The 24,940-nt window shown below is 35.3% G+C and overlaps 1 protein-coding gene across 1 annotated transcript; it reads left to right on the plus strand.

Moving 5' to 3' along the window:
* Positions 1 to 11,086: 11,086 nt before the first annotated feature.
* Positions 11,087 to 24,934, plus strand: LOC142356347 (uncharacterized). The gene is made up of 2 exons (XM_075408276.1): positions 11,087 to 12,855; positions 24,500 to 24,934. The coding sequence occupies exons 1-2, from the start codon at positions 12,390 to 12,392 to the stop codon at positions 24,778 to 24,780; spliced, it is 747 nt and encodes a 248-aa protein (XP_075264391.1). The 5' UTR covers positions 11,087 to 12,389; the 3' UTR covers positions 24,781 to 24,934.
* The last annotated feature ends 6 nt before the right edge of the window (positions 24,935 to 24,940 follow it).

Raw genomic sequence — 24,940 nt, forward strand, 5'->3', positions numbered from 1 at the left:
CTGATAAGAATAATGTGTAGAATATAACGTTTACCCACATGTTAGCTGTATGTTTAGCTGCAAGGTTAGCTAACAGAAACAGTAATCTTAAACTACCCTGTGTCAAACACATTTATCTCTACAGTATTTCCATCAAACCACGAGATTAAATTGAATACACACACACACGCACACACACACACACACACACACACACACACACCTATAAATGTGAGCTAAAAACGAAATTCTTCAATTGATAAGAATAATGTATAAAATACAGCGTTACCTACATGGTAGCTGCATGTTAAGCTACATGTTTAGCAACCAAGAACAGCAATTGCAAACTGCAATGTGTCAAACACATATATCTCTATAGTATTTCCAACAAAACAACGAGATTGTCAATGCATTCCGTGTTATCTGCTGGCTTGAAAACAACGCCCGAAATCCCATAGTTTTACGATTGTTGAATACATAAAAGTTTACCAGAATGATTTCAATGTCTAATAAAGGATTCAAGCAGAAAAAACGAAGGCACCGCTGAAACATTTTGAAGTTCTCATATATTTTTGAACAGAAGATCATAAAATGATTTTTGAGCAGATTTTTGTCCTACACTCTAAAACCTGATAAACGATTTTGCATTTTTTATCTTGAATTGAAGGAAGAATGTGCAGCAAGCGCAAAAAAAAACTTTTTTTATGTTCCAAAGCAAAAAGTTTCTCTTTATAAATTTTTTCATGTAGTCTTAATTTAATCGAATTTTCGATAAAAATTCAGTCTTTCATTTATCAAGACTAAAACTTGGTTTGCTTTTTTTATTCAGCTTAGTATCCATTTGAATTTTACCTGAAATTTTGGTAAGACTCTATTTATCAAACAACAAGTACAGTTTGAAAGTTGCACACTATAATATTGGCGCGAGGCAAATGTTCACTTTCTATATTCTGAAATTCCAGAAATGTTTGTCACACCCGTGCTCAGTTATTTCATTTTCTGATTGCGTTTTGTTCTCTCAAGTTGGAAATTCTTCAAGCCATAACTGAATCAAACTCTCAAAATCATTTCTTACAACACACAGCAATTACATTTCTCATACCTCTTCTTCTCTTCTGAAGGTCTTTGTCTAGTTAAACCTACAAATAATTTTTCATTTCTTTCAACAGTTCGTTTCTTGATATTCTTCCAACCTTAAAGAATTTTGCAAATTTCCCGAAATTTATTTGTTGAAAATCTTACGAGTTTGAAAACGCATTCACGATCCAACTGCTAACTTGTCTCAGCATGGCGAAACAATGTCCCCACTGTTCAGCACAACTCTGTAATCAACGGTCTCTTAATAAGCATTTGAAGAACATTTAAAAAATATTTCCCGATTTACCAACGTTTCGCTGTTTTCATTGCTCTGAGAAAGTACGAAGCTTGCCTCCGCTGCGCAAACGTTCTCATATTTCTCACCAGAAGCCTATTTAAAAAGTGTGCTACACTTGTCGTGTAGGAATTCAAACAAAACTAAACTATGCGGAACACGTTAAAAACAAACCTGGCATGCCAATATTGGACATGGAAGAAGACGAGATTGACTTGACAAGACCCATTGTGAGTTCAATCAGCGGTGTTGTAAACTATTATGAATTTCAACCGGGGGAGAAAGATTTGGACATTTTGAAATACATGTTCAGAAAGCGTGATGAGGTGTCAAGAATTATGCAAAAGCACACACACACAAATTCCCCCAAAAACTTCAAGTGAACGTGGAAATGACACTTCGAAAGCCTTTAGAGGAAGTAATTGAAAAAGTGAGCGTATACTTTAACACAGAAACAGTGACTGTGTACCACTCAGGAATTTCAGATGAAAGCTACGAATCTCTCATTGATAGCATAGTGTCTACGCTTGTAATCTTTTCAAGCTATGGAATTGGCTGGCAGCTGCTCTCTATAGACAAGGTTACACTGAAACTGACTAGATGTGTTGCAGTGCGCGGTAGCAGCTTCATACCGTTCCTTGAGGGATATCCGTTGTCAAGGGATAAAACTTTGCTGAACATACACAATGGAAGCGACAACAACTGCTTTCTATATTGCTACACAGCTGGATACCACATAGTTTACAAAAAAGAAAAACTGGAACCGTCAGCCCCGTGCGTCAGACCTAGGACAAATGTTCTTACATAAAGTAGAGAGAACCCATCAGCCAAGATGCCGAAAGGAAGCTTTGAAATGCCAATGAGTCTTCATGACAAATCAAAGTTCGAAGATCTCAATGAAATGCAAGTCAATGTTCTCAGGTAACGAGATATTTAAGCTACACTGTTGTCTACTATAAAAAAAGCCTTTCGAAGTAAAAAAAACTAATTTTATGAAAAACTCCGTTATCTATATTAATTTTTTTGTTTGATAACCCCCCCCCCCCCAAAATTTGTAAAAAAAAATCGGCTTTAGGTATGACAAGAAACAACTACTGCCCATGAGGTTGTCAAAAGAAAAAGCATTTGCCTTTGTTCTGGAGTTGTTGCTCTTACGAAACCAAAAGACTTACCAGTACGTTTTCATTATCAATTTAAAGAAACTTGTTGCCAAAGTCAAAGGAAAGGAGTATCGTGATAGGAGCGAGCTGTGTTGGAATTGTTTTCATGTAAGTTCATCAGTAGGGCTACTCACTTCCCATCTGAAACTTTGTCTGGAAAACGAGTCAGTACAAATCACAATGCCCACGCTCGACAAAGACAACGTAAAGTTCGAGAACTATGCGGCAAGGTGGTTTTCACCTTTCGTTGTGTACCTGGGTCTGGAATCTCTGATTGTGCCCGTTGCAACGGCAAAAAACCCATATATTTTAAGCACTTCTACATTAGAACAAAATCTTCCTTGCAGCTATCGCATGATTGCTGTTGAAAGTGATAACCCTGAGCCCCTGCATTTTGATATATATACACTGAACCTGATTGTATGGAACGCTTTGTTACAAAAATAGAGAAACTTGCAAATTATTTCTATCAGCAAAAGCGGAAATTCTCATGTTTTCTCGGCACAGCACCTCCAAGAGACACGTGGTCAAAGTGTTGGATTTGTAATGTTGATTTCAACAATGATAACGAAAAAGTTTTAGATCACTGTCACTTCAACGGAAAATTCATTGGGTATGCGCACAGTGCGTGTAAGCCAAACCGAAGAACGCTAAACTACACTCCAATGATTGCCCACAATATGAAGAATTATGATTTGCATCATATTGTGAAGTCCTTACACTCGGCTTCACATTCGGCAAAAATTGAAGTCATACCAACCAGTGATGAGAAGTTTATTGAACTCAAATTCGGCGTCTTTATCGAAACGCGAAAACGCAAGCGTAATGAACTTGCAGTTTACGAGCACCTTTGTTTTATCGATAGCTTCAAGTTCATGCCTTGTAGCTTAAACAAACTAGTACAAAGTTTACACGACAACAAATTTTCTCTCCTGGACCACTTCTATCAAGGCTATACAGACGACCAGCGAAAACTGTTGAAGAAGAAAGGAAACTTTCCTCACTCATATGTGGACTCATTCAGTAAGCTAAATGAACTGTCTCTTCCAAGTCTAAAGAACTGGAAGAACAGTTTAAAAGACAACCAAATCGACGTCATAAATGAGGAACTCATTCAGTTGAATATTGCGCAAAGTGTTTAACTGTGAAAACCTTAAACAGTTCCTCGAACTTTACCTTACAGGAGGGGTTCTTCAGTTAGTTTTCTGGTTTGAGGAGCTACGGTCCGTGTGTTATAACACATAGATGTTTCATCAATAATCTACATTGATGAAAATAATCTTTACGGTGGCATCATGCTTCAATACCTATTGCCACTCAAGGATTTTGAGCTCGTTGAAGAGATCTCATTAGACAAAATATTACAAACTGAAGATGAAGGGGATATTGGTTTCCTGGTTGAAGTCAATTTGGAGTACCCTGACGAACTACATGATAAACACGCAGACTATCCACTCGTACCAGACAAGGAATCAATTGATCACCTAGAATTGAGTGACTTTCAAACTTCTCTAAAAAAAACACCCTTAAATTGATTGTATCAAAAACCAAGAAGCTGAGACAGACCTTCCATCCCAAGAAAAATTACGTGGTTCACTATTGTAACCTGAAATTCTACGTTAGCAACGGCATCAAAGTTACCAAGTTTCATCAAGCTGTAAAATTCCGACAATCGAAATGGCTTTCAAGATACGTAGCACTCAAAACGCAAAAGCGACAAGAAGCGTCCACGAAGTTTGATCAAGATTTCTATAAACTAATGTCAAATTCAACCTTTGGAAAATTTTGTGAAAGTCTGCGAAACCGATTGACAGTTTCATTTGCCAGAACAGAAGAGGAACTTCTAAAAGTAACTTCTGAAGGCAAAGTTTCATTAATCAACATTACAGACGAAAATTTGACTCTGATTACGAGAAAAAAGCAGTCTGTCCTGTGGAACAAACCAACAATTGTTGGTGCTAGCATTTTAGAGCTTTCAAAGCTCTTCATGCTAGAGTTCCATTGCAATGTAATGAAAAAACAAACCGATTGTGTGCTGTTGTTTTCAGATACAGACTCTTTCATTTACAAGCTCAAAATCAAAAGTTTTTATGACGACTTGGAAAAAAAATTTGGATCTCAAAAATCATTTCGACCTCTCAAATTTTCCAACAGATCACAAACTCTGCGATAGATCAAACGAAAAAGTTGTCTTGAAGTTCAAAGATGAACTTGCGGGAACATCAATGCAGGAGATTTGTGCCCTTAAACCGAAATTGTACTCTATTCTCGTTGCTAACGGGCAAACAAAAATGACTGCAAAGGGAACCAAAAATTCGCTCAAGCTATATTGAACCATGAGATGTTTAAAAAGACATTAGAAACCGGTGATCTAGTGAGAGTGGAAAACATCAAGTTCAAAACCGACAAACACCAATTCCAAACTGTTTAAGTCAACAAAATTGCGCTAAGCGCATATGATGACAAACGATATATCAGCTCGGATCCAAAAACTACATCCCATTTGAACACTATTCGTTGAGGGATGAGTACTTTACGTACATTACTTTTTTCAGTAAAAATTGACAACCCTGCATTCTTTTCTTGTTCTTAACTTGACATTTAGTTTTTTGTTTTGACCTTTTCAAACGTTTTTTGTTTCAAATTCATGGGATAGATTATACAAACGGCAAATGCTTCAAAATAATTCTCTGAGAGAAACAAGAAGCCTTCATTTTTTGAATATATTATATTCTACAATTTAATATATATTAAAATAATATTATGATCTTCGGTTTAAAGCTCAAAATTGTGCTTTCTGATCCTATTTGAGATCTCACCACGCCCCCCCCCCCTCATTTAACGGCTCTATAACTTTTATTCTCCAATATTAACTTGCATTTTGGATCTATTCTTCTGCGCACTCCCTCACACACATATACACAGTATGTTTTAGTTACAAATTTTGGATCTATTCTGTTATACCCCCTCCCCCAACTTAGTGGGCTTATATCTTTTACACCCACCAGGCTCACGTGCTGTTTTCACATAGTAACGTGCTATATAACAACATAAAATTTGGGATCTTTTCCGTTTGTGCCCCCCAGCTTAGTGGGTGCATATTATTTACAACCCCCAGATGCACGTGCAATATTTTTACATAATGATTTACTATGTAATGACACGTGCTCTGTAACTGGGGGGAGCATAACGTACTGGGGGGCACAAACGGAAAAGATCCAAAATTTGTAACTGGGGGGCGTAAAAAACACGGGGGGGGGGGAAACCGAATAGATCCCACCCGGGTCAACGATCATAAAACTTTCTTTGATTTCGTACTAGGTCATATATGATTCTTAGTAATCATACTAGGTCATATATGATTTGTATGATTTCTTAGTAGTCATATAAGGACCATATATGATTTCCTAGAAATCATACAAGGATCATACAAAAAATTCAAAGACTAAAAATTGTATAATTTTGATTTTCCCTTGAAGTTGAAAAAATTTCTTGGATTTCATACAAGGTCATATATGACACATAATACATTGACGGGTGCCACAAATTCTCGTATAATGTAGTCAGAGGACTTATTAAATTATTATATCGCATTTGCAATCCACATTTGATTCTTTGTGTGCGCTAAAAGAATAACGTTGAGGTTTAATTGTATTCAGAAAACGAATATGACGTGATATGCATTTTTTCTTGATTAATTTTTTTATAAATGAGCATTTATATGTATAAACTGACTTCAGAGTATGTCAAAAATTTTGTTATTTGTTTGGACTTACTCTTTTATCTTGTGCCCAACTTGCAATTGATATTGTACGTTAGGGTCTTTTGGCGGATCACAATGTGATGCCGGTGTATCATATATGTGATGCCCTACCGAATAAAAACAACAAAACATAAATGGTTAAAGATTTTCAAAAAATAGATGTATGATTCTTGGTATTCGTACTAGGATCATATATGATTTCTTGGAAATCATACAAGGATCATATATGATTTCTTTGGTTTCATACAAGGATCGTACTAAGAAATCAAGTATGGACAGTATGAAATCATATATGATCCTTGTAAGAAATCAAAGAAACTTCAACCCGGGCAAATTTTATGGCTCTCAAAAGTTGTAGTGGTCCCCATTAAATTAGTATATTTGGGTCTTTCTCAATGTAGCCCACCATGAAAATATAGCCCCTCGTTATGGTATATTTACAATGGTTTGGGAGGGCTATAGGTTATCTTCCCACTAAGCTGAGGGGGGGGCTATAATGGGAAAGTCCCGTATATTTATGATTTGATAGCAAGTTTTTTCTTGATCAGTAAAGTGGAGAAGTTTATAATGAGAAAAATTGAGATTTGGCTTTGCTATATAACAAACTTTTGTGAAAAGACGGCACGTGTAATCGTGGGTGAAAGTTTTAAGAGGGCAAGATTAGATCGGATCCATTCTGTTTCGGCCCCCCACTGTTTTTACCTCCCCCCGTTACAAATTATGTGTTGTTATATAGCACCTTACCATGTAAAAAAAGCATGTGCACCTGGGGGACGTAAAGAATATGAGCCCACTAAGCTGGGGTGGGGGGCAAAACAGAATAGATACATTAGATCTATGAATAAACCTTGCCTTGCTACGTATCATTTAACGCATGTTTTCCGTTTGTGCCCCGCCGCTTAGTGGGTGCATATTATTTACACCCCCAGGAGCACGTTCCGTATTTTTTCACAGTGATTTACCACGTAATGACACATGCTCTGTAACTGGGGGTGCATAACGTGCTGGAGGGCACAAACGGAAAAGATTCCATTTAACAGCACTTCGATTATATCTATGTGGGCAAAGCAGAGTATGTTCCCTAGTTGTTATATTGTTGACGAGAAAGAAAGAACAAGATAATTCACTCACATTTAAAACTGTTCTGTATTATCGTCAATTATCTTCAAGGTTGTTTAAAAAAAATCTTGCTCGTGTTTTGAAATTGTCCTTTTCTTCACGTGCTTTTTCCAAATAAAGTAATTTCCACTTTTGTAGGCAAATCTTCTTTTCACCGCTTTTCCATTTTTCGCTTATGTTTGAACATCTAAATTGATCTGAAAATGCAAATCGCATTTTGGTCACGGTTTCTAGAACTGCAATAGTAAAATATTTTGGATCTTTTTCGTTTGTGCCCCCTGTATGTTATACGCCCCCCATTTACTGAGCACGTGCCACTACATAGTAAATCATCATGTAACTATATGAAACGTGCGTCTAAAACTTTGATAGATGCTCGACTTAGCTTTTCAGTGCTTGATTAATTTATTTTAATCTTTAATTCTCAAAATTGGAAACTCTAAAGTTAATAAGTTAAATGTTCATAAAATTTGTCACAACTGGCTGAATTCGAGTAAAGTAAGCAGTTGGGCCACCACTTTTTCAGACTTCTTAACAATAAAAGTTATTTCTTGTTATTTAAAGACAAAATTTCAAAAGTCAGAATTTATTACAACCCGAAATCCATTTAGCAGTGGACTAAGTTTGTATTAGAACGAAATGTTAGTCGCCCACAGGAATTAGTGCCTTGACACGAGGGCCCTTATGCCCTAGGAGGACTAAGTTTTTGTTTCAAACTATGAAGAGAGCCAACGTTAGGAAAGTGTTGAAATTCATTTGAAATCTATGGTAAAATTAGAATTATGGAGTTTCGTGAAAGAAACGTCTTCTGCTGTAATAAACCAAACGTCTTCGTCTCCGATAGTGAAACAACCAATTATTAACAGCATTTCGATTCAAATTTCAAATGTTAGATTACTTAGCTTGAAATGTTGCACCTAGACTTGGTGTAGTGAATGTCTGATTTTTGTCTGATACTTAGTGATCAATAAGACACTAAACTTGGAAGAAAAAATTAGAAACTCACTTCTTTAGGTCCAAGTTCAATAATTCAAACTGAGTTTTCTGCCTCAAAATTTAAGTAACCAATGAAAAAGTTCACTGGGCTTCATACTTTATTGCAACAAGGTGGAAAACACCAACTAAACAATTGAGCTCCGACGTTATTTGACCTTCAAAAAAAATTTTATAGTGTGGGATTCTCTATCTACCAGCCAATTGACGAACATCGTATTCATTTTTTTTGTGACTGATTATTGTTTTTATTTTGTTTCTAAGTATAAAGACTATAAAACATAGCAACTTCCAAGTTCAGGGAATTAATGCCTTGAGAACATTTTGCTAGCACCCGAGTATGAAAACGAAATTACACGAGTCAACTGACATGATTGCTTAAATTAATTTAGAGAGTCAAAAGGTTGAAAGATTTCTGTGGCACTTATCGATGCTTTTGAGAACTTGAACATTTTCTAATGACGAAGCCGGCATGCTCTAACAGTCAGGAAAAAGAAAACTGTTTTTTGACTCAAAATCTAAATTTGGTTTTGGACATGTTTGCTTAAAGTGACAGCTTAGAATTTGAAAAATAGTAACCCCAGGGGTGCTGGGATTTGTGGTTAAACTTGATTAATGAGCGTTAAAACTGATTTCCGTTTTTGACCTGTTATATCCCCTTTTTAGGACCTTGATTGTTCTACCAGTGGTCTCCATACAAAAACTCTGCAGTTCCAACGTACTATGTTTTATAATAATGTAACTTGAAAAATTGAACAAAATTTTTGTGTTGATTAATTTCTTTCAGGCAAAGTGTTATTGAAAATGAAAAACGATTGCAAATCTAGATTGGGCCGTTAAAATACGACATAGAAAAATTCACGGCTCACAAAAATAATCCGAATAATATGTTTCCTTTAGCACGTACTGCTCAATGCGGATTTTCACCGGATGCAAAATCTAATTAACTATGCAAAAATTAAAGAGCAGCAAACTATTCAGTTTTTAGTGAATACGCACTTGATGCAGCACTCACATTTTATATCAAGCATATATTCGTCGAAATTTTTTTTTTAAAAATGAGCATCATTTTAACGTTTCCAACTAAGCAGTCGTAAATCACACGCCCTATATTAGCGGGTTTAAATTATATAACTGGTTTAGCTATCACTATTTCTTTAGATCATAATATAAATGAAAAAGCAAAACAACTCAAAAACTTTGATAGATAACGAAAACTGCTGAATAGGCCGGACATTAACAAGTGCAACACGTAAACCATAAAAATAGATTAAGATATAATAGCCGAGAGCGATTAAGATATAATAGTCGAGAGTGGCGTGATAGCCGAGAAGTAATGTGTGTGGTTCACACGCCAAATGATTGAGAGTTCGATCCCCTGCCTCCGTGAAGCTGTCTGTGTGAGGATAAGCTCTTACTTAACCATAGCTTCAGGGTGGCCATAGCCTGAGCAATGTTGGCTGCAATGATGGTACCACGTGAAAGTTTCAGACACAAAAAAAAGTGGCTATAGTCACCAAAAAAAAGCAATGATGCTCATAAAAAGATCAGTCTGAAAAGTGGGGAATAATCAGAAAAAGGGCAGCTGAAAACAGGCTACTGTAGGCCCAATGCTGTTCCGCTGCGATTACGCAGAAACCACAATTATAAATAAGTTTGATTTTGACTTCCCTATTTAGACTTCCTTTGTAAGCCTACCACTCCCCCACGCTCAGTGGGTGCACTAATCCCACAAAATTAAAACCGCCAGTTATGTTTTAATTACCATGATTTTAATGTGGGCTCTATATGTTATATGACCACTAAACTTGGGGAGGAACTAAAATGGGAAACCCCATATTTCTCCACGATGATATACTATGTAATGCCATGTGCTGATAACTGGGGTTGCATAGCCTGCTAGGGGGCACAAACAGTCCCTGCAGTCCCAACGAACTATGTTTTATAATAATGTAACTTTATAATGTTTTTTGAGCGTTGGACAATATGGTTGCTTGAGCAGTCAATTCTTTGCATTGAATGAAGAGGTGCCTCAAAGCAACTATACAAATAGTTTCATTGTTCCTTTGTTTGTTTATGAATTTGCGAATGGTATACGCCAGGTCTTGCCTCACATCAGATCTACGATTGAAAAACCATAAGTACACGATTTGGAGCGCATCAATCATAATGCAAAGGTCGTAACATGGAAGTATTTTGAAAGTTCATTAAAAGTGGCTTGCTCAAAATTACCAAAATTTTATAGTATCCGTTCTGTACTCCCGTACTAGGTCATCTGGAAAAACTCCGGAGGTCTAAGTTTCAAATTAAAGATAATTTTCAATTTACTTCCTCAAATTTGAAATATCTATAATTTTGTTATGAAAATAGGAATATTAACAAAAAACAAAAGATTTGTGCGACACTGAGCTTAACGGATCTAACTATTTCCCCGGAATTATTTGGAAGCACAATTCTCAAGAAAAGTCAAAATAATTAGCTCACGATATCATTATCATTCCAAAAATTGTCAACGTGAAAATGATCAAAGCATTGTTCATAGCGAAAAAAATGTTTCTACTTTAAAATGCTCAGTCTTTTTTGTACTTTTGTAAGAGTATTTCTGTTAGAGGACTGAAAGTTATTAGAGCAATTTAAGTATGTATTGTTTTGTTAGAGAACTGACAGAGCTTACATGTATGTGGTATAGCCAAAAAAAAGGACGCAAAATCAGTGGTTTTATATTTCGCAGTTTCATGCTGATCTTATATCTCAAGATTTAACGCGTCCGATATGTTCAACTTTTTTGTTCTCTTCTCTTGGCTTAATTTGGCCACGGCTTCGAAATGGGCAGTTTGCGAGTCGCATATACATAAAAAGTTGACCGGGGAAAAATTTACTCTCTGTGATTTGTGCTATGTGCAAGAACCAGTCGTTCAATTGGCCGATAAACCCCGAGTCAGTTTGTTTGCTGACAAGTTATTTGATCCGTTAAAGTGCTTTATCTGTCAAAGTAATACATCTAGAGTAGTTCCGTACGAGCTAGCAAGTTTTAATTTTGATGAGTTTGTTGACACCTACGTCAAAACAAGTCCTCAGAATTATGCTGGAGTTTTTGCCATCATTTCGTACACGAATTCAACTTACGAGTATGTTATCAAAGTTACGGGAGAAGCATTGAATTCATTCAAGGTCACGGCTCCTTGGATGTTTGCCCGCACAAAAACACCTTGTCTTGCCGCCGCTCCAACTGCAAGACTCTTATCGATGCTGAAAGACGCTTACATGGTTAATACAACCATGACTAGCTATCTGATTGATGTCAACGATGCTCCGTTTATTTATAACCTTTACAGTTCATTTGGGATGCAAATACTGACAGTATTAATTTTGTTATCAATCATTGGACTTAAAAAGTGCGACCGAAAACATATAGTCTACTCGTTAGATCAGTTCGTAGACTGTAGCCGAAACAATCGCCGAATTGAATTCAGTGTATACATTGCTCGGTTCAACAAACTGGCATCCTTTTTCGCAGTTTTCTTCCTAATTTTCCTTTCAGTATCTGTAACAATGGTCCCTGACTTCATGAAATATGTTTTGTATGTTGGTTATGGTGTTTGTGGAGCAAGTTCGTTCATGTTCTTGATAGCCCGATTTCCAATGAGTTTGCAACGAAAAGTGAAGTGTTTTACTAAAAAGTCATATCAAATATCATTTATCGTGCTTACCACAACATTTGGAGCTACAGCGACTCTCATCATTATTTTATTTAAAGACGAAACTGTTTTCCGCTTTGACGGTGTTTTCACCGACACGTGTCTAAAAATACTTCCCCTTTGGTACTCTGTCAATTTCATGATTGTAGTCGCTCTTCTTGCACATATTACCTTCAGAAGTTATGTGGAGTTAGCAATGTTTGAACTTGGGTGCATCATTATGGATCAATGTTTTCGGTTATTTTATTATACAAAATAATCTTCATGAAAACAAGGAATCAAAACCATTTTTAGACTTTTACAACATGTATGGAGACTCCTATTTCCAGATAAATCAAGGCTACACATACAAAAACGCCTCCACTGAAATGAGCAGTTATGAACCTCATAGTACACCAGCAACCAACCCATACTCGTTCAAATTCCATTGGCACTACGGTGATTTAGCTTGCCAAATACCTTACAACCGGCTTTACCCTATATGGTTTGTGACCATACCAGGCTATGCTTTTCTACATTCTTATCATTACAATGCTGAGCAGACAGAGAGGCCGTCCAAAGTTTTCCCAGTGCTAATTTTCATTGTTGTAATGGCCGGTTCGCTTGCAGAAGAGTTGATTAGGGTATTCTTACAAATTCCTATTGCCATTGGAGTTATCAGCTTTTCCCTGTCTTCCCTGTTTTCCCTCTTATGGTTCTGGAGAAGAAGAGAGATTGGTGACTATGTCAAAGGTGTTTATGTTTACGTGTCTCGCTCCCACGTATCTTCGGGTGAGTTAAGAATTATGTATACAAACAAGTTAATGACCAAATGTAATATAAGCTAAATTATCACAGTAGGGGATGAGGGGCGAAAAGCAAGCGGATATTATTTAGGAAACATGTAAAAAAACTACCCAGGTTGAGGTCCCACACGGAAGCAGGTATGTCCAGACCGAAGATGAACGCACGAGGGGGTCGCCGTGCGTTCAAAATTACACATTCTGGAAACATCGAAAAACGTTTAAAATCTGAGCATGAACGCACAAAAGTCTGGTGAACGCCTGAAAGTCTGGACATGAACGAACAAAATTCTGAACATGAACGAACGAAAATCTGAAGAACGCACAAAAGTCTGGACATGAATGCACGAAAGTCTGAACTTGATTGCACGAAAGTCTGGTGAACTTCTTGTCTGGGATGGAAGGGAAGTGTTTCACAAAAAAAATCGGATTGTATTTGATAGCTTTTTTTAAGAACTTTTCATATTTCTTTGGTTTTCTTATGTCACATAGAGACTAGTCACTTTTCATATTGAGGATGTGCTAATAAAAATCTGATTTACAGTCTAACGGAGCCCAATGAACAAAAAATCGTTTTCAAGGAATCGCTCGTTTTTTTGGCTCCAAGGTTTTGTCATTTCAAATGAAATTCTGATATTAATTTTGAGATTTCAATAATTTTTTGGTGTCCCCTGGCATAGACTCGTCGATGAAAAGTGCATTAGGTTTCGCAATGGGCATTACGTGAACCTTTCTAGAGCTTTGAATGGATAGCTAATGGCTGCTAAGACTTTGAAATTGATTTTTAGAGAATTTTTTTTTATCATTAACTGATCATAAACTTGCGTTCGTGAATTTTGAGTCAGTTTCCGTAATGAAAGGTCACCCGTCTTTTCTACTGCAACCAAAATTAATCTGGTTGAAGGTTTTGTCTTCTACTCTTTTATATGACCTCAATGCCACAAGATTTCAAATTTTTTTGATAAACTGTTCGGATTTTTTCGTAATAATGGTTCCTCTTGAAATTTTATCACATTATCCTGATATTGATATCTCTTATTGGCTTAGAGAAGACGTTCAATGCATCACAGATAAAGTTGTCAGAGAAAAGCTAATGGTTTAAATGGCTTCGACATGTTCTTCTCGTACTTTTCTACTGAATTTTTGGCTTTTGTCTGTTTGTTGTTGTTTTCATAGTCAAAATACCTATTGTCATGTCGATGTCTAATTGATTACCTATGTTTGACAAACATTTTTGTCCTTCAATCAAGTCTTGACTGAGCGCATTTATTGACTGCCGTTGAAAGCTATTGATTTTAATGGCTGTTCGGAATTTAAAAATGATGTTTCGAGTAATTTTTTTAACATCAACGATCTTAGGCTTCATCGTAAACTTTATGTCAGTCTCAGTAATGATGGGATCCCCTTCCTTTCTATTTGAACCAATATTAATCTAGTTAGCAGTTTTATCTTCCAGCTATTGGTGTTATGACTTCGATGCACAAGTTTTCACTATTTTTTTTATTAAATTTGTTGGATTTTTTTCGTATTTTTGGTTCTTTTTGGAGTTCTAACACATTTTCCTAATTTTGATAGTTGCATTGGCTTAAAGAAGATATCAGTTTATCATACATAAAGTTTTCACAGAAAAACTTATGGTTTAAAAGGCTTCGACACTTTCTTCTCGCACTTTGCTACTTATTTTTTGGATTTTGCCTGTTTTTGTTGTTGTTGTTTTCGTAGTCAATGACTCATCGTAATGTCTTATTGACGAATGAGAAACATCTGTATTCTCTCATCAAGGCGAAAGTTAGCGTATTTTTTGGCTTCCGTGGAGAGCTATTGCATTTAATGGCGTTGGGACGACGGGTTTGTCTCAAAAATTGCATGGTTTTAATGTATTTGTTCATTTTGGTTGATTTATTGGTGTCAAACTATCAATAAGAATCCCATTATTGTTAACAAAATTAATGGAAAGTAGGAAAATTTCTGCTGAAATTTTTTTTAATGCCTCCGGCGTTTTTCTCGCTCATTTTTGTTAATTGCTCTTTTTGCCTTTGCCTGTATTTTTGTTCTCTAGTTGAGTTGTGTATTTGTGTTTCTTTTTCTCTTCCTTTTGCACAATCGAGTAATAACAAATGCCAATGATTTTCAAATATGGCCCAACAAAACTTAATTTTTCATTCATAATAGTTTGAGCTGAATTTTTATATATAGAAATTGAAATAAAATGTATAATGTTCAGATAATAGCTATTGATTTTAATGAGTTCACTAATTTGTGTTTTCGCAACTTTTGTAATTTGTTGTTCGTAATGGTTTGAGCTTTACTGCATCTTTAGTCTTTTCCTATGCCTTAGTCTAACTAAAACAGGTCCTATTTGTTTCATTCTAACTTCATACTTAACTTATCAGGAACTACTTTGTTTCTGATTTTTAGTGACTATGAAGACTTTTTATAATATTTGGTTTAACAAATTTTGATTGATTTTGAATTTCGTTTTATTATTTCATCTTTTTGTTGACTTGTTACCTAGTCTAATTGAGTAAAAATCCCATCTGCTGTTTAGTTAGGGAAAAAAATCTATGTAGTTAGGTTTTTCTCTGATTGACGTTGTTACTAGGTGCTTTTTAGATAATGAGTTTTGTTTTTGTTTTTGCTTCCTTTTGTTTTTGCTTTTTGTTGTTGTTATTTGTCTTGTAGTCTTTTTTAATAGCAGATCTCGTTGTAGTGAGGCAAGGCATGATTTAATTCAAGAATTAGTTGACTTGTGTAACAATTTTTTAAATCACAAATATCTATTTTTGATTATCTCTTTGTCAAAAATGTAAGTCAAAAGACAATTAAATCAAAAATGTAGATGAGCACGGGTCGGATCATCATGTGCGAACGCACATTAACAAGCCTCCTTGTTCATTGATACATACTTAAAATAGCTGTAATTCAATCAGAAAACTATTTCACTTCTGGCGACATTAGTTAAAAAAGAATAACAGCTCAAGTGTGAGGTATTTTTTGGTATTTCTACAACTTTTTTTGTTTTTTTTCAGCTGAATGGGCTTGGAAGACTTGAAAATTTATCTTTGGTCCCTGAAAGCTCTAATTTTTCAGCTTTTTAACTTCACAGCCTGCTTATCAGAACCATAGCTTCCATTTTCGTAATAAGAAAATTGCATTACATAATGAGTTTGATATTGTTTATGTTCTAATTTTGTTGGTATGGGTTTCAGAAGGTACCACTGGGCTATTTGTTCTAGTTTCACAGATTTCGTCATATTCACCATAAACTCACCATACTAGATAATTTAACAAATTATAAAAGTCTATATAAGATTAAAACTTTGCTCTGATGCTTTGCAACGAAAAAAGTATGTTTTTTGTTACTTTTTCAGTTTGCCTGTTTTTGTTATTCGGGAATTTTAATTTATTGAAAAAACTTTTTCAGTGAAAAGAGTTTTGTTTTTATTTGATAACATCAGAACAGTTGAACTGGAAAATTTGTCGTTTTGATGGAAATTTTTTCCATGGAGATAAATTGAGTAGAACCTCTGCCAAGTTTCATTTAGGAGATTATTGGTAAACATCTTGTGTGATCATTTTAGTTTTAATGTCTGCTGTCATATAACTTGATTTTCTTTTGAACAAGAACAAAAATAGCTTCTTAGGAAACTGGTAGAGAAGCAGAAGTTTCGCTGACGATTTGTTCTTTGCCCAACGAAAAAGTTCAATGAATAAAAAAAATTTGTCTGAGGACATTGCAATCCAAAAAAATCAACTTCTCCAAACTTTTAATTGGCCATTTAATAGAAAGTTTTCTAGTTGTTTAACCATCAAGCAGACATTTCACGCTGAAAGGGGAGAGGAAAGGATAGACTTTTTTGGCATTTGCGGATTCTGTTCACTGTAAAAAAGATTTATCATTAGTTTGTTTTTATTTTGGGACTACATCACACCAGTTGAAAACCTATTCAGCTGAATGAGCTGGGAAGACTTGAAAATTTACCTTTGGCCCGTGAAAGCTCTAATTTTTCAGCTTTTTAACTTAACAACCTGCTTATCAGAACCATAACTTACATTTTCGTAATAAGAAATTTGCGTTTCAAAATGAGTTTGATATTGTTTTTGTTCTAGTTTTGTTGGTATGGGTTTCAGAAGGTACCACTGGGCTATTTGTTCTGATTTCACAGATTTCGTCATATTCACCATAAACTCACCATACTAGATAATTTGCCATATTATAAAATTTATATAAGATTATCATTTTGCTCTGATGCCTTTCAACGAAAAAAGTATGTTTTTTGTTTCTTTTTCAGTTTGCCTGTTTTTGTTATTCGCGAATTTTAATTTATTAAGAAAACTTTTTCAGCAAAGAGGTTTTTGTTTTTATTTGATAACATCCGAATAGTTGTACTGGAAAATTTTGATGGAAATTTTTTCCATGGAGATAATTTTAGTAGAACCTCTGCCACGTTTTAATTAGGAGATTATTGGTAAACATCTTGTGTGATCATTTTAGTTTCAATTTCTGCTGTCATATAACTTGATTTTCTTTTGAACAAGAACAAAAATAGCTTCTTTGGAAACTGGTAGAGAAGCAGAAATTTCGCTGACGATTGGTTCTTTGCCCAACGAAAAAGTTCAATGAATAAAAACAATTTGTCTGCGGACATTGCAATCCAAAAAAAATCAACTTCATCAAAATTTTAATTGGCCATTTAATAGAAAGTCTTCTAGTTGTTTAGCCATCAAGCAGACATTTAACGCTGAAAGGGGAGAGGAAAGGATAGACTTTTTTAGCATTTGCGGATTCTGTTCACTGTAAATATGATTTAGCATTGGTTCGTTTTAATTTTGGGACTACATCACACCATTTGAAAACCTACAGGCGACCACTCGATGAGTGACCATACAGATTTCATCAATTGCAGTTGGGGTCACATCAGATTCCTTTGAACTCAACAACAATTTCAAAGCAACCTAGTAACTAGTAATGTTACTGAGAGATAAGAGTTGTCTTTAATAACAGTGCTAAAACCGCTTTGTGAGATAATAAGAAAAACGAGGAATTACTAAAATTAAATTTTCAGTTATGAGAAGGAAAGCAACACTTGATGTCACATTAAAGACAAAATTTTACGTTTATGTTGATATTAATAGCCCGTACCGAACTCCAAGTCTATATCAGTACTAGGCAAGTCTAAATCCAAGTCTTATTTCGTTTTCCAGTACTGGGCAAGTCTTAAAAAAAGTCTTACAAGTCTGACAAGTCTTGGCCAAGACTTGGGTAACACTTGCAAGTTGATTCCCAAGTCAAACCCAACTTTTCAAAAAAATTCGAGTGAAATTTTCGAATTCAAAAAAATTTTGCAACGTGCCACGATTTTGGCATTACTTTTTGGCCACCTTCCCGGGGTGCTAGAAAATGATGCCGGGGGCATACCAAATTTCAGTTTTGACCGTTTAAATTTTGTCGGTGTTTTTATACTTCTTGGTCGCTTGCGGCCAATTCAGTGTTGTAGTACTCTTTTTTAACTGAGTATAGGAAAACAGCTTTTGTAGCTTTTTTGAGGTCCTGTTGATTTTTTTGCAAGGTTTGCCGGCTATTTTTGACGTTTTTTTCGGCTATTTTTGACGTTTTTTTCGGCCATTTTTGACGTTTTTTCGATCAGTTTTGACCTTTTTTTCGGCTATTTTTGACCTTTTTTTCGGCCATTTTTGACGTTTTTTCGATCAGTTTTGACCTTTTTTTCGGCTATTTTTGACCTTTTTTTCGGCCATTTTTGACGTTTTTTCGATCAGTTTTGACCTTTTTTTCGGCTATTTTTGACCTTTTTTCGGCCATTTTTGACGTTTTTTCGATCAGTTTTGACCTTTTTTTCTGCTATTTTTGACCTTTTTTTCGGCCATTTTTGACGTTTTTTCGATCAGTTTTGACCTTTTTTTCGGCTATTTTTGACCTTTTTTTCGGCCATTTTTGACGTTTTTTCGATCAGTTTTGACCTTTTTTTCGGCTATTTTTGACCTTTTTTTCGGCCATTTTTGACGTTTTTTCGATCAGTTTTGACCTTTTTTTCGGCTATTTTTGACCTTTTTTTCGGCCATTTTTGACGTTTTTTCGATCAGTTTTGACCTTTTTTTCGGCTATTTTTGACCTTTTTTTCGGCTATTTGAGACTGGATTAAGACTTGGCAAGTCTTGGCCAAGACTTGGATTAAGACTTGCCAAGTCTTGGCCAAGACTTGGATTAAGACTTGGCAAGTCTTGGCCAAGACTTGGATTAAGACTTGGCAAGTCTTGGCCAAGACTTGGATTAAGACTTGCCAAGTCTTGGCCAAGTCTGACAAGTCTTAAATGTGTTATGATCATAGCTCTGAATCAGTACTGATACCTAGACTTGCAATTAGACTTGCCCAGTACTGATATTGACTTGGCGTTAAGTACGGGAGCCCCGAATACAGAGCTGGAGGCTATTATTGGTGCCAATGAATTTTTCAAGCGCTAATTTGAGTTTATTACCAAATTGTACTTATGGTGACATTTTTTTACATTTTAGGTAGAGCAAAGATGACGTAATTTTTAAAATTGGTATTTTTTGGCACAGGATATCAGGCCAAGTTACGCACGTGAAACAAGCGTTTAGATCAAAAAATTGAATACAGCTAAAAAGCGGCGGGAAGTTTAAGAGTGATATGTTTTCACTCATTACTCTGCGAGACACACACACACACACACACACACACACACACACAGAGAGAGAGAGAGAGAGAGAGAGAGAGAGAGAAAGTTGCTGCAAAACTGTTCTGAAAAAGCCGCAAACGATCAAAAAGTTTTGCTCGCTTAGTAGAAAAGACTTTTAAAAAGTCTTTCCTGCTGAGCGAGTAGAACTTTTGACCATGTGCGGCTTATTGAAAACAGTTTTGTTTTTTTTTTAGTTTAATTTTATCAATCAAAAAGAGTTTTTTCCAAAAGCACTTTTCACTATGCAATTTCAGCTAATTTCTTCATTTTGTCCATTTAGATTTTTTTTCAACCTATTCTTCTACTCTATTCATTTTTTGTAGAAATGAGTAAATTTTCGGAAAACGATGTCTGAATACAACTCGTTGTAAGAGAAACTTAATGCATATTGCTAGTCTAATTGGAGACAAAGCAGAGCTCTTCTAGTTGACCTCATAATTCAGACATTTATAAGTTATTAAAAGCCGCCGTCAGCCTCTCAACGGCTATTATTGAGGGAGAAAAAATTTTTCGCTCTATTTTTAAAGTCACCATTAAAGTCAACTTTTGTTCTACTTTTAAATCCACCAAGCAGACATTTCACGCTGAAAGGGAAGAGGAAGTGATGGATTTTTTTTTAAGATCTGTTCACAAATTTTCATGATTTTTGAAGTGAAATCGGACTAGTGATTTTGGTCACGCCGAAACAGGAAATGGAGCGAAAAAGCGAGTGGTTTTGCGGCGTGAATTTTTTTTGCTCTACTTTTAAAATAGAGTGAGAAAACGGTGATTGAACAAAAATTCGCTTTCTCGCTAGTGGTTTTTGTTCAAATGCGGCATTTGCACTGTGATATTTACTGTTTTTGTTCGACCTTTTGGATCGGATTTTTTTTCTAAATGATTTTCCCAATCCATTCATGGTTCATTCTAGGTCTAGTTTTTTTTTGCTTGAACCAAATTTCCATTTCTCGCTAGTGGTTTTTTGTACACATTCGGCATTTTGACATTGGTTTTCTGTTTTTTTTTGGTCTGATTTTTTTAGAAATGGTTTTCCCAATTCACTCAGTCCGTTCTAGGTCCAGTTTTTCGTTAAGTCAACGAAATTTCTTTGAACTGTACTTTAGGACTTGTCCTGCTATTTTTTTTACAATTCAAGCATTGGATTGTATTGGTGCTCTGTCTTATTTTTATTTTTGTAAGATGTTTTCACACCTGTTTTCATGACTTTGAGCTTTCAAAACTGGATAAACATGTAATGCTCAGCGTGCATCAAATTTCATTAGAGGCCCGCGTTTAAATTTCCCTCAAGTACTCAGAGTGGTGAAGCTACTGGGCAGGCCGTAATTCAAGGCTAAAAGGTCATTTCTGGGAAATTTTGAGCCTAAAATAATGAAATTTTTAGCTCTTTTTGGTCATTTTTGATATTTTTTGTTAGACCAGTCTAAAATAAAGGTTTATTAAAGTTGATAAAGGTCCTGTGCAAGACGTAATTGCTTTTTACAACCACTTTGAGCGCTATATCCATTGCTACTCCAAACATGAACACGGCAATTTATACTAATTTTTTCAAACTGTTTGAAATTTTTTTTCATTTTTTGAGTTGTTTCAGACTTTGATGTCAAAAAACTCCTCTGGGGTTTAGTAATAAGTTATTTCATAGTTTCTAGTGGTAATGAAGTGGTAATGAACATTTTAACTTCATGAATTTTACCAATTTTATTAAATCAAACTTGGTTTTTTTTGACATTTATTGTCATTATTCGAGTTTTACAGCCCCAAGGGGCAAGAATTCTCATCTAGGTCTGCTAACAGTTTACTGAAAATAGTTTTTGGCGATAGAATGGTTTTCAACATTTTAATATTTTTTACAAATTTTTTGATAAATTTGCAATTTTTTTCTTTAAATTTTCGAAATTTTTATTCAGTGGCCAAGAACCTCCTATAGGGTTTGCTAGTATGTTACTACATAATTTCTAGGGGCTATAAAATAGTTTTCAATTTAAACTTTGCAATTGTAGGGAATTTTTTAAATGAAGCTTGCAACTTAAATTTTTCGATTGTTTTCAAATTTTTCTTTAGTTTAAACATCTTTACTGGCCAACAAAACTTTTTAAATGTTGTTGACGGTTTATAAAACAGATCTCCAGAGTCAAAAAAATGTTTTGACCTTTATAATAGGCCTATTTTTGGATTTTTTAAAAATTTCTTCTCAGTTTCTTGATGCTTTTGTCATATTTGTCCAGTTTATCTACTTTTAGTTGCAGATTCATCTCTTACAAGGTTTTTGTGTGAGTTAATGGGTATTTTGAAATGAGTTTCTCAACTTTTGAGGTTTTGTCTTGTTGGCTGGGGTTGTTCAATTGATCTGCTGGTCAGGTTCATTAGGTCTGTCTTTCATTCAATTACTTGGATTGTATTTCAGGACTTGTCCTGCTATGTTTTAATTAGTTTACCTTTTGATCACGCTTTTCGTTTTACATAAATCACGACTTTCCCGTTTGACCTGTGACTTACTTCACTCACTTTTTCAACCAAATTTTAAATTCTTTTACGCATTGGATTACGAAATGTAATGAATGCCGTCAAAGGCAAAATAGCGAAATCAAAAGAGGAGGGATAAACCGATAAAGCCCGGTCATTAGGTCCTTGAGAATGAGGTTATCAACTTTCATTAGAGTGTTTGCTAGCTGACATTAGCAATAAGCTTATTAATTTTCATTTTAGAAGCTGAGTTAAGTAAAGTTTTAGAATTCAACTGAAAGTGCACGCCAAATTAGAACACATTTTGACACTAAAAAAATAATAGAAAAAATTTGAGTTATCTCGTCTTTTTTTCTTGTTTCAATCCCGATATGCATCAAGAACATAAATGGTGGCTGTTTTCCGTCAATCTGCTGGCTATGTTTATTGTGGAATCTATACAAAGTTGTAGTCACAGAACTTTCATAGTATGGAAACTCCAAAAATAAAATTTTTAACCGTAGAACTTCCATTTATTAAAATGTTATAATCATCGAACTATTTATGGAAAAATAATCTTAGTAAAATTTTCATTTTGACAAATTTGTAGTCGTACCATTTCCCTATGACTATTCAAATGTATGAATTCGATGCTCCAAAATATGAAAGTTCTATGATTATAATTTTTTGTCAACTCGAGTCTTGTCATTTACTATGATGGAGTAAACTTCAGATAAACCTATAAAATCTAGACCTGTGACCGTATGGGGTGATTTTTGGTGGCAAATAATATTGGAGAATTTTTTTCTAGGGAAAAAATGGCCAGATTTAACGAAACGTTTGTTGTTTTTCCGAATTTAAGCAAAATTTTCCAAGATCAGCGACAGCGCGAATATCGCCGACCAAATTGACGTTTCTTCGTCCCTAATTTTAACCCGTCCCCTTATCCGCAATCTAGTGAAAATAGCAATACAAAAATTGGCAACTAATTCCCCCTAATCAAAGGACTAATACACCTGATCAAAGTATGAGAGTCATTTACACTTTTCGCTAGATTGCGCACACTGTAAAAAAGGAAGTCTACCAACTTACTTACCAAAATTCGAGCGTGTCTGATTTATTAGCTTACTTTCTTGATCTTAATATCTTTGTGCGGAAAGCACCAAAATGCAATGTCCTTATTCATTATCGGTGAAATGTAAAATGAATGAGAATATTCTATGAACAAAGTTTAAGTTTAAAATTAAATCCAGTGGTATTTGAATCACCTTTCCGCTTGATAATTGTAGCGAGGTCGCAGGACACAAATAAATATTGTTTGGATGAGAAATATTAGTGACTTCTGGCTTCTTGGTATTGATTTTCAGTTTGTGAAGACAGCTTTTTTTTAAATCTAGCATCAAACGATAGTTTGATTGTTGGAAGTTTAAGCCGGGTCGGCGTTGTCGGCATTTTGCTGGACCTCCGTTGGTTCTTTTTGACATATTGTAGGGAAAATTTATAAACCTTACTTACCTTATAACCTTACCCACCTTGTAAGCTTAGAGACCTTTTAACCTTACAGGCATTGTAACCTGAAAAACGTTCACGAAAACATTTTCATCTAGGATGGTTTATAATTGCTCTCCAACAAAGTTTTTCAGCAATTATTGTGAACGTGATTGCCTCCTTTTGTACGCCGAATGTTCTCTTGATTGTTTTTGCACTTTTGTTCGAGAACATTCTTTGACTTCTTGAGTGACTTTTTCACTCTTGAGTTCTTCATTGTTAAGTGATATAAGTTACTCGGGTTCTGCAATGGCGTTTCTTGCTAATATAAAAGTGACTGTTTGTGTAAGATAATGAAAACTGTTGTAGCCGCCGAGGGGTTCGAAACCCTGCGGAGTCTTTTTTAAGCTACCTATAAAGAAAGTTTCCCCGCCGGTCGTTCGAGATCATTTCACCGGAAATTAGTCGGTGCTCTTACATAATTCACAATTGGTTTGATGCAAGTTGTACTTGAAAGTGGTGCTGGTTTTTACCGCTCTCGAATGCGCAAGAAAGTTTGAAATTGGAACATAATAAGGAACAGGACAGCCTTAAATTACTCCTACTATTTTTAAGAGTTTAGGAACAACAACCTAGCTCCTCTAGGCGCTGTGGCATCCAAAGCGGAAAATTTAGGAAATTTGATAGCGTTGACAGAAATTTAATTCTGGTGAAGATGGAATAGATTTTAGGTGTAATGTGTGTACAATATTTGTTCACAAAACGTCAGAAGTATACAAAAAGTAGACGTTATTGTAATTTGCTCATTATCAAGCCTACTTGGGGTCAATTTTCACATAACTGAAGTGACCTCAAACGGATCTGCATATTGATTTTGTAGGCTATGATTAGCATGTGCAATTATAAGCTTACAAAATTACAGATTTTGTCATTAGTTATAAATTGAATGTAAAATAACAAAGGTTTTCAGCCTCCGTTTTTTTCTGTAGGTGCCAGTGGATATCGCACGAACTCGCAATTCTCTGATAACGAAGGTATACCTGTTAGCGTATTTTACCCCGAGGGGCAGAGACACAACTTACAACCCGTATACGAAGGGCCTCGATATCACGTATTGCAGAGGCAGCCCTATACTGTAGATACTGATGAAGGAGGGATAAACCAGCAAATCAATACTCAACCTGTCAGATGGAGAAGACACACAAGCACCCCAAACCAACGTCACACAACCGACGTCATTATTCCATTATCACAGGAGACACAAGTTTAGACACACATGGCAGAGGTCAGAGAGCAATTATTCTGCAAATATGCAAAGAGCGTTCGGTCACAGGGCTGTTTTCAAAAACTGCTTTTGACAAAAACTGCAAAAACATGACGCCCAAATCATAACGCACTTATATTCACTATTTGTTTAATAACAGTTTGCT

Source organism: Convolutriloba macropyga, unplaced genomic scaffold, assembly GCF_964194025.1.
Source record: "Convolutriloba macropyga unplaced genomic scaffold, txConMacr16.3 SCAFFOLD_2201, whole genome shotgun sequence".
NCBI classification, from domain to species: Eukaryota; Metazoa; Xenacoelomorpha; order Acoela; family Convolutidae; genus Convolutriloba; species Convolutriloba macropyga.